This window comes from Nannospalax galili, unplaced genomic scaffold (assembly GCF_000622305.1).
Source record: "Nannospalax galili isolate Female #2095 unplaced genomic scaffold, S.galili_v1.0 scaffold1395, whole genome shotgun sequence".
NCBI lineage: Eukaryota > Metazoa > Chordata > Mammalia > Rodentia > Spalacidae > Nannospalax > Nannospalax galili.
Window position 1 is genome coordinate 714,806 of NW_008336062.1, and position 10,692 is coordinate 725,497.

Sequence of the window (10,692 nt, forward strand, 5' to 3'; positions counted from 1 at the left end):
GTAGCTAAGTTATGAAGTCGACCTAGATGGTCAACAGGAATGGATACAGCAAAGGTGACATGTATACAGAATGGAGGATTTTGTTCTCATCTATTTTTATCTTATGTATATGTGTGTATTGCCTGCGTGTTGGGCAGTGCCCTCGGAGGTCAGAAGAGGATCTTGATTCCCTTAGAACTGAAGTTATGGACAGTTGTTATCTGCCATGTGGGTGTTGAGATTTGAACCTGGGTCTTTTGCAGGAGAAGTCAGTGCTCTTAACAGCTGAGCCATCTCTTTAGCCCCTAGAATAGAATTTTTTAAGCCATGAAGCATGAAGCTTGTTGTTTATGGAAAAATGGATGAACTAGAAAACAGTCAGGTTAAGAGAATTGAGCCAATCTAAGAAAAACAGATATCCTATGCTTTCCCTCATTTGTTTTTCCAGGATTTTATATAGCCTTGTGAAATCATCTATGTGTATTATATATCAAATACATACATTATGAAATTTGCCAGGGAACCAGCATACTAACAGGAAGTGGTAGGTAGAAGAACAGGGAAGGTAGGAACATGAAGTGAGGAAGGGATATACTCAACCTGAAATAGATGCCAGTAAGAACAATTTTTGAGTTAAAAACACTATAAAAAGTAAAAAGATTGTGTTCTTAGACTTCTGAAAATGAAACCTTGGGACAGATAGTGAACTTGCCATTTGTTTATTTATTGAGACAGGGACTTAAACTATAGCCCAAGCCTAGCTGGAATTTCCTAGGTAACTCAGGCTGGCCTCAAACATAGCAATCTTACTTTAGCCTCCCAAGTTTTAGAATTACAGGCATGAGCAGCAATAAATACTTGGTTTGCCTTTCCTTATTAATATAAAGTGAATTTTACTGTTCCTTGAAAGAGTAAATTTATTTAGGAGATTAAAGTAAAAAGACCAAATTTTATACGTCATTAATAAAATCTTTGAAGTTATATTCTTTACTCTCAATATTCCCATTTTATTCCCCAAATAGTTTATTACTCCTGTATCCTTCTGATAACCTAAGGTATGCTTAGAAAATATAGTACCAGAAAGTAGGGCTAGGGAGTTGGCTCAGTTGGTATAGTGCTTTGCACTCAAGCATGAGGACCGGTGTTCAAGTCCCATCACCCATGTTAAAAGCTGGATATGATAGCAAGTACTTCTAATCCCAGCAGTGAGGAGGTAGAGACAGGCAGATCCCTGGAGCTTGCTGTACAGCCACCTTAGTCCAGTTGGCGAACCTCAGATCTCATGAGAGACCCTGTCTCAAAAAAGATGGTTGGCACCTAAGTAGGAACGACACCAAAAATTACTTAACATTTGAAGGAATTCTAAGTCATTTAATTTCATCATCTTCATTATCATTTTTCTGTCAGTAATAAAGTACATTAGATGTAATCCCTGGGTGACAGCATCCAGGAAAGAATCACATAGCTGTTAAGTATAAACAGTAAATGGCTACACAGTATTTTCTTTGTTCATGGTCATGAGACCATTAGATTAAAATTACAGAGGCACCCAGTTGAACTGATGGCCAATAGTACAACAGTGTACTATTTCAATGAGGTAAAGGAAAATTGTGCCTCCCCGTAGCCCACAATAGGTGACTGATATTGGCAGAGAGAGGATAAAGTACTTTATTACATGTGTAATTGGTGGGTGGGCAGAAGGATATTGTGATGCTAGAGATAGCAAGACACTAAATTACAGTGTCAACTCTGATATGTATAAAACATATAGCCAGACTTGATCCTAAATAAAAGTTACCTAGCTGGTGTCCTGGATTTGATGTATATTTAAAGATTTTGTGAATTAAGGGGACTAGTTTGTAGTTCTAAATACTCAACTGTTTTCTAGAAATTAAATATCCTTGAAGTCATTTTTAATTTTGTTTATTGCCTTGCATATTAATAATGTATTCTGTGGTTTTTTAGGAGGAAACTCAATCATTACTGGAAAACCTGCATGTTTACCATATGAAGTACTTCCTGATTTTGAGATGTCTTCATAATTTTACCTCTTCTCTTCCCAAGTACCCACTGGGTCGACAGGTAAATAAGACTTACTTGGAATCTGAAAAGTAGAAATAATTGTACTTTCTTGCATTGGTTTCTGTAGCACTTAATATGGTTCCAGATCTTATAGTAAGAGCACAAACGATTCCAACTGTTTACATAACTAGTAATTGAAACTTTTTTGTTCTGAAAATCACAGCTAGAAATGGCTACATAAATCCCAGGGGAATTGTTTCCTCTATGATATATTTGTGCTCCGTGCTCCAACATACAAACCTTCTTATTTTGGCACTTTTTTCTCCACCTCTACAGGGAGAACTGGTTCTCTGCTTGTGGGGAACTGGAAAATCTGCTTGAGAATATTTAATCGTTAGCTTTGCATTGCACAAAGAATTAAGAGAGATACAGTACTTCTGCTCCTTGCAAAATTATGCTCAGCTGACCTTTGTGTCATACCCTAAACCTGTGAGCCTATGTTAATGGAAGAATTCAGCTGACCTTTGTGTCATACCCTAAACCTGTGAGCCTATGTTAATGGAAGAATTCTTCATTTATTATTTATTTTTAACTATTGAGAATTTTATACATGCATATAAGGTGATCAAATCCATGCCCACTCCCTCCCCTCCAACTCCTCCCATATCTCCCCATCACTTTTTTCTGTTAACTTCATGTACTATTTCTTCTTTTTTTTCTGAATTTTATTTATTATTTTTATTTTATGTGCATGCATGTATTGCCTTTATGTAGGTAAGTGCACCCGTGTCATGCATTGCCCGCGGAGGTCAGAAGAGGCTGTCAGATCCCCGGGACTGGAGTTACGGACTGTTGTTAGCTGCCATGTGGGTGGGTTTCGAACCCGGGTCTTCTGCAAGAACAACCAGTATTCTTAACCACTGAGCCATCTCTCCAGCCCCCTCTTCTTTTTTTTTTTCTTTCTTTTTTTTTTTAATGAAGCTTTTTGCTACTCTTAACAGTCCGCCCTCTGAAGAGGTAACCCTAAAATCTTTTAAGGATTAGATAAGAGCTACCAAATACTTTTGACATTTTTGGCCTTTGGAGCAGAGTAGGCCCAAGGACATTGTGAGTTTTAGCTAAGAAACTGGCTACTTTGGATTTTTTTAACCCTAATTGCCTAGCCAGTTCCTACCTCCTATTCTTATCACACCATCATCCTCGGGGGTTACCCAACTTGCAGATAAGGAATCGGGATGCAGACTGCTCTGGTTTCTTCCATGCTGAACAAGGACATACAGAGTGAGGCCATTGGGTACCCCCTTCAGTGTCTGTCTGAAAGACTCCCAAATTGCATAACTCTTAACTGTAGGGAGAAAAGAAAGTCCTTGATGGTGAATAAGGGATGTGAAGGAGAAGTAAAAGCAAGAGTAGTTAGCATTACAAGTTCTAGACAGTGAACCAGTTTTCAGTTGTTCATATCAGAGTCCGTTAATGGAAGAATTCTTAAATTTCAGATCTTTAACTAGAGTTTTAGAGATCAAATATAACAATGCAAAAATTATGCCAGGTGTGATTGTAACATGAATTTAATCCCAGTACTTGGGAGGCAGAGCCAGGCATATCTCTGTGAAATAGAGGCCAGCCTAGTCTAGTTCCAGGCCAGCTAGGACTATATGGAGACCCCATCTCAGAACAACAGCAACAACAGCAAAATAAAAAACAGAGTGCCAGAATGATCTATGTGAGATCTGCTAATTTCTGTTATTGAATCTTTTAACTTTTAAATGGTTTTATTGTAAAGTGACTTGTGCTATCATTTATTACCAATTGTAGCCTCATTTTACTTTTATGTAAATTATATTTTTCTAGTTTCTGATCCATATAATACATGCCAAAAAAGAAATTGTTTATTGATAACAGAGTTTTCTATATACTGACCATGTATGATTTTTGCCTAATAGGGTACAAACACTAGATGACTTGATTCTTCATAAATATATTTTTCATTTACAGATCAGAGAGCTGTATAGCACATGTTTAGAAAAGAACGTATGGGAATCAGAAGAATATGCATCGGCCTTGCAGCTGCTGAGGTTGTCTTTGATTTTTGTTTTTTTTTCTGTCTGTTCTAAGCCTGCCTGTAAATAACACCTTCCTCCAGGACTCTGCCTGCCCAAATTCCTAAGTAGCCTTTCATATTTAAGAATATCTGAGTATATCTTGAATTTATACCTGTAGTTTATGGTGTTTTTTGTTTTGTTTTGTTGTTTCTTTTATGGTCTTTTTGAGACTGTTCTCTCTTTAGCCCCAGCTGGCCTGAAGCTTACTATGTAGACCACACTGGCCTTGAACTCACAGAGATCCACCTGCCTTTGCCTCCCAAGTGCTGGGATTAAAGGCATGGGCCACCATGGGTATCAGCTGGCTTGTGAGTTCAAGGCCAGCCTGATCTACATAGTGCATTCCAGGACAGCTGGGGCTACAGGGAGACCCTGTCACAAAGACGAAAAAAAAGATTGCTTCGAACAAACCCAGGATTAAAATACAGTAAAATTTTTGTTTTTTACTGTCGGTCAGGATCTTCTTCAGCTTCACCTGGAGCGTCTTCAGGTCCACTGTGCTCAGGACAATCTGCTTGTTTTAGCTTGCAGATCTAGCTGTCTTCTTCAGTTTCTCATAGATCTTCTCCACAGGGATATGGTGGTCCAGAGGCTTGGACACCTCACCTCATTGATGATCTTGGTGGCAGCATCATCTGTGGCCCCAATGTAGCACAACCGATTCTCTTTGCCTCTTGCTTCATGGCAGAACTTTCTAAGTTCTTCTTTGATAGTAGCTAATGAGAATGTGACATCTCTGTCTTTGAGGTCCTATTAAAATCTTCCCAGGTAAGACATACAAACTTCTCAGTTGACAGGCACGGTGTAGCTGGTGTGTAGCCCACATTCTCCTTCGTCACCACTGCTGTGTGACTTAACTGAGTAGAGAAACAGCATCCTTGAGTTTCACATACCCTGTGAAGGAGCGCACTGCTGCCTTGAGAAGTAGACAGTGCCTTTTATGCCTTTCCTCACCTAAGCTGGTTCTGTCTACATTAAACATTGGGTAATTCCTACATTATCTATCGAACATTATGTAAATGAGATAACTTAGTGTTATCAGCACCAAAAATTACTTACCATTCCTAAAAAATACACCTTATGAACCACTGTATCCTTGACTTTATTTCATGTTAAGGATGAATGGGTAGCTAGGTTTTTGAGACAAGGTCTCACCTATGTAGCCCAGGATGGTCTTATACTCTCAGTCTTCCTGTCTAGATTCTCCTAATTCCTGTCCTTATCTCCAAATGCTGGGATTATAGGTCTGTACTACCATGTGTAGCTTTGGCTTTACTTCTTATTTATATTTTATATGTTAGTTACTTTTCTGTTGTGATAAAATACGACCAGAAGTAATTTAAGAAAGAAAGCTTATTTTAGCTTACGGTTGCAGCAGAGGGAGAGTCCACAGTGTTTCAGGAGATATAGTAGCAAGTACCTGGAACAGGAAGCAAGAGAACAAATTAGCAGTGGGGTGAGGCTATAAACTCAAAGCCTGCCCCCAGTGACATGCTGTCTCAAACAAGGCTGTACCTAAAGGATCTGAAACTGCTTCAAATAGCACTACCAACAGGGGACCAAGTGTTTGAATACATGAGCCTATGGGGGACATTTCTCATTCAAACTACCATATGGTGACTTATTATTCCTTAAAAATGGCATTGACTGTTCTTGCAGAGGACCCGGGTTCGATTCCCAGTACCACATGGCGGCTATGAACTGTCCTTTGCTCCAGTTCCAAGGGAATCCAAAACCCTCTTCTGACCTCCGTGGCACGACACAGGTGCACTCACATACATGCAGGCAATACACTCATACACATAAAAATAATAAATAAAAATATTTTTTAAAAATAGAGATGGCTCAGTATTTAAGAGGCTCAGTATGCAAACATAGGGACTTAAGTTCAAATCCCTAGTACCTACGTAAAAAGCAGGCATGGCTATGCATGCTATAACTCTTAAAATTGAGGGTGAAGACAGGCAGATCTTGGGACTTCACTTGCTTGCCAGCCTAGCCAAAAACCACAAGTTTCCAGTTCAGTGAGAAGACCCTGTCTCAAAAAATAAGGTGGAGGGCTGAGGGATGGTTTAACAAAGCCTCACAGCCTGAATTCAGTCCTTGGAAAGGACCAGTTCTCACAAACTGTCTTCTGACGTCCACACATTCTGTCTCTCTCACACACACATTTTTTTTTTTTTTTTAAAGAATCAGGCGTGGTGGCACATAGCTGTAATCTTAGCACTTGGGAAGCAGAGTCAGGCAGATACCTGTGACATCCAGGCCAGCCTGGTCTGTATAGGAAGTTCCAGGCCATCGAGGGCTACAGGAAAACTCTGTCTCAAAAGAAAAAACATTAAAAGAGAAAAAATAATGGAGAGCAATAGAGGAAGACACCTGACTTCATCCTCTGGCTTCTGTGTGCACACTCATATATGCATACACCAATATACTCACTTTAACCACAGGTGCACACACAGTGAGAAAGGGAACAGAAATGTGAATTAGGTTTCTATACACAGCCTTGGAATTTTCCTCAGTGAGTATAAATGCTTATATGAACATACTCTTTGTTTATTGTCTTTAGATAATGTCTATGTAGCCTAAGTTAGCCCTGAATCCTCTTGCCTCTGTTTTCCAAGTGCTGGGGTTGTAGATGCATGCATACTTGGCAGCATGAACATATTATAAAGAAGTTTGAAAACTTAATTGTTCTTTTTTTAAATATTTTTTATTTATTTATTTTTTGGTCTTTTTGAGACAGGGTCTCCCTATAGCCCCAGCTGTCCTGGAACTCACTATGTAGACCAGGCTGGCCTTGAATTCACAGAGATCCACCTGCCTCTGCCTCCCGAGTGCTGGGATTAAAGGCCTGTGCCACCATGCCCGGCCTGTTATTTTTATTTTGTGTGTATACATGTATTGCCTACGTGTAGGTAAGTACACCCATGTCATACAATGCCCGCAGAGGACAGAAGAGGCTGTCAGATCCCCTGGAACTGGAGTTATGGACAGTTGTTAGCTGCCATGTGGGTGCTTGGATTCAAACTCCGGTCTTCTGCAAGAACAGTCAGTGTTCTTAACTGCTGAGCCATCTCTCCAGCCCCAGTTGTTCTTATTTTAGTCTCCATTTCCTCTGGACCCACAAGAAATAAATAGATGAGCACAGTACAAAGCAAATTCATTCTGAAAGTACTCAGTGTCCAAAACTTAGTAATTCTAATGTTAGTGATCTACAGGTACAGTATTGTTATAGGCCGGATTCCAAATAAAAATCACCAACACCACTTAATTGAAAACAGCAAGGTAAAATTTTGATTTACGGCCGACGACCAGGATGTCTATGTTGGGAAATAGAAGCAGTCTTGAACACCAGTCAGCTAGAGTTTTATAGGATTGCAGAGAGTATTGCTCAGAGTATCTATGGGCCAATCAGGGTTACACAATATAGCAAAATTCAAACACAGCAAACTTTGAATTTACCAATCAACAGCCTGTTATTGCACGAGTGCGGGCTTGGGCAGGCGAAACAGGTTTATAGAAGCGGGATAAGCAGTTAGTCAAGTGCAGGCCTAGATTAGAACTCCCTGTGGTTTTGCAGTTAGGCCATTTCTTGGAACTCAAAGTTGCCTCTCCCTTGTAGGTATTTTCCGTAAGTTGGGTAAAGGTACTTTTTGAAATGGGTGCTTTGGGCAGTGGAGTAACGTAGGTTAATTTAGCTGAGATAGTTCAAGTATAACTATGAAATTAATTTCTTGCATTTTGGAAAAATAACTGCATGGAATATTTCCAATGAAAAGACATGTTCTATTATTTATTTATTTTTGGTCTTTTTGAGACAAGGTCTCCCTGTAGCCCCAACTGGCCTGGAACTCACTATGTAGACCAGGCTGGTCTGGAACTCACAGAGATCCACCTGCCTCTGCCTCCCGAGTGCTGGGACTAAAGGCATGCACCACCATGCCCAGCTAGCTCTATTATTATTTTTTAATCTCAAACAATTTCTGTGGATTTGTAAACTTGAGCTATAATATTTCTGGGGCTTACTTTACTTTTTATTCCAATGATGATCCATATCTTAAATGACCAGTTGGTTGTCTGTGTGTGTGTGTGTGTGTGTGTGTGTGTGTGTGTGTGTGTGTATACACATGTACCTGAACACGTACGTGTGCGCAAGTGCACATGTAAGACACTGTGGTGGTGCAATGCCACATTAGAGTGGTGCCTAACAAAAACAGCCTGATTCTTAGTATCCATTAAAACTAAGAGAGGGGTGGCCCAGTTTGTTCTGAGAACTTGTTCCTTCAGATTTTTCTCAGAACTGTGCCCTCAAAACATGATTAGCTGTGGTTTACAGAAGCAGAAGCATGTCCATTGCTGTGGTCATTGGCAGTGGGCTAGAGGAGTGGCATGCATCAGTTCTTGAGAAAACGTGGTGCAGGCAGGGGGCATCACTTTGAGGGGAAGGTATATGACCAGGATAGCTATTCATGAGTTGAAATTTAGGAGAGAGTCTGTTTCTATTGCCAGTCTGTTGTCTTCTGGTGCCAGTTCATGGTATGGCTTTACCAGTAAATCTGGGATCCAGAAAGGGCCTTTTAGAAGTGAGCATAGATGCAAAGCCTTGGCTCCAATTAATGAGAGGAACAGGACCCAGCCATTAGTTGGGCTCTCGAGTGTATTTATATAAACCCAGGAATTTTGGTAAAAGTTCTTGTTCCTTATGCTTTTCCCAGTTTTAGGCAAGAAAATTGAAGTTTTTAAAAATCGAAGTATAACTTCCTCCTTTCTAATTTAAAATATAAATTGTTTTAGCAAATTGTTCCTGAGCAGTGTTTGTTTTTTTGAATAATAAATGAGCTCGTTCAGTTATGGCTTGTCTTGAAATGCCATGACAGACATGAACTTCCTATAGTTGGCAAAAAAGATTAAAATTTTAGATACAGAGGGCTGGAGAGAGATTTCAGCATTTAAGAGCACTGAGGGCTCTTGAAGAGGACCCGGTTTCAATTCCCAGCACCTATATGGTGGCTAACAACTATCTGTAACTCCAGTTCCAGGGGATTTGATGCCCTCTTCTGACACCTATAGGCATTGCATGGCATGGGGTGCACTTACATACATGCAGGCAATGCACTCATACACATAGAATAAAAATAGTAAAATATTTTTAAGTAAATAGGAGAGAAAGAACTGGCTGCTCTTCCAGAGGATCCAGGTTCAGTTTCCAGCACCTACATTGTGGCTAACAACTGCCTGCAGCTCTAGTTCCTGGTTCCAGGGGATCTGAGGCTCTCTTCTAGCCTCTGTGGACATTGTACACACATGGTACACTTATGTACATGGCAGGCAAAACACTCATACACATAAATTTTTTTTAAGTTTTAGGTACATGAATGGTACCATTGTCTGTTTTGATTTGTTTTGAGACGCCCCTCTCCCCATTACAGAAAAGCAGTTAATAAGTGTCTATAAACAGTTGGAGCATTTGAGCAGTAGCCCAGATAAAGCCCAAGAAAGTATCAACAGAAACAGGAACAAATTTAAAGGGATCAAAGAGTTTATGTGAGTTACATCCATTTGCCAAAGTTCGTTAGGGTAAAAACCTAGAGGTTGACCCCTCTCAGGATGTCAGGACCTAACAATTGGCCATCAAGACAAGAGCAGATAATTTGTTGAGCTTGTATCTGTGATAATTGAAAATGGTTTTGTAAAGCTTTAATTCCTTGAGGAAAGAAAGAATGGGAAGACACTGTCCATTGGGAAAAAAGGCATAACTAGATGGTTGGCATGACAATTTCCTTCTTTCAGAGGGCCAAGTAATTCTGCATGGGATAGAATGCTTTGAATTAAAACAGGATGAGTTCATCTATGGAGGCTTTGAATAGAGGTAAATACTGATAACAAGAAGGAATCTGAGATATAAGTTTAGGTGACTTGAAACATAGTGGTATGGCTTGAACCACATAGTGAGAGTCTGTTAGCAAACTGAATGATTGATTGGGGAATTGTTTGAAATTAGAAAGGGCAGCTTAGAGTTCTGCCAGTTAGGTGGTGGTTGCTTCATGTCTTACAAGAGTTCCATGTTCCAGCATCATATTACATAATATCTCCTTTGCCTGATTTGTTGACTATCTAAAAAAATTGTTAGTGTATCAGGAATGGGATGTATACTTATGGGAGAAAAGATGTGTATAGGAAGTAATAGAATTCCACATAGAGTCTTCATAGAAGGGACATGAAAGGAGACTTGTCCTCTTAAGACAGCAAAACTTATCTGCCATTCTTCTGAGATCTGTAAAAGAAAGTTGAAATTATCTTGAGATACAAAAGGATAAATACCAGCATCTTATCTAGTAAGCTGGATGGTTCTGGTTCAGCCCTGTTAAATACATGTGGTGTATTTGGAAAGAAATACCCATTCTAAAATTGTGAAAGAGGAAGTTAATTTTCCTGTGGCTGCTATAAATAAAGGAGAGAATGAAAAACAAATAAACATATGTAAATCTAAGCATCTGTGAGAAAGTTGTCTTCTATAGCTTAGTCTACTAGATGTAATTGCTGCAATTGAAGTTCAAATTGGAGGTCAATTTTTTTATTTTATTTT

General features: G+C 39.5%; 1 protein-coding gene across 1 annotated transcript in view; it reads left to right on the forward strand.

Moving 5' to 3' along the window:
- Window positions 1-10,692, forward strand: part of Orc3 (origin recognition complex subunit 3) — a 92,832-nt gene that overhangs the window by 44,885 nt on the left and 37,255 nt on the right. The window contains exons 12-13 of the mRNA XM_029562383.1: window positions 1,945-2,061; window positions 3,997-4,076. Of these exons, the coding sequence (XP_029418243.1) occupies window positions 1,945-2,061; window positions 3,997-4,076 (197 nt within the window). The remainder of the gene's footprint in view (window positions 1-1,944; window positions 2,062-3,996; window positions 4,077-10,692) is intronic.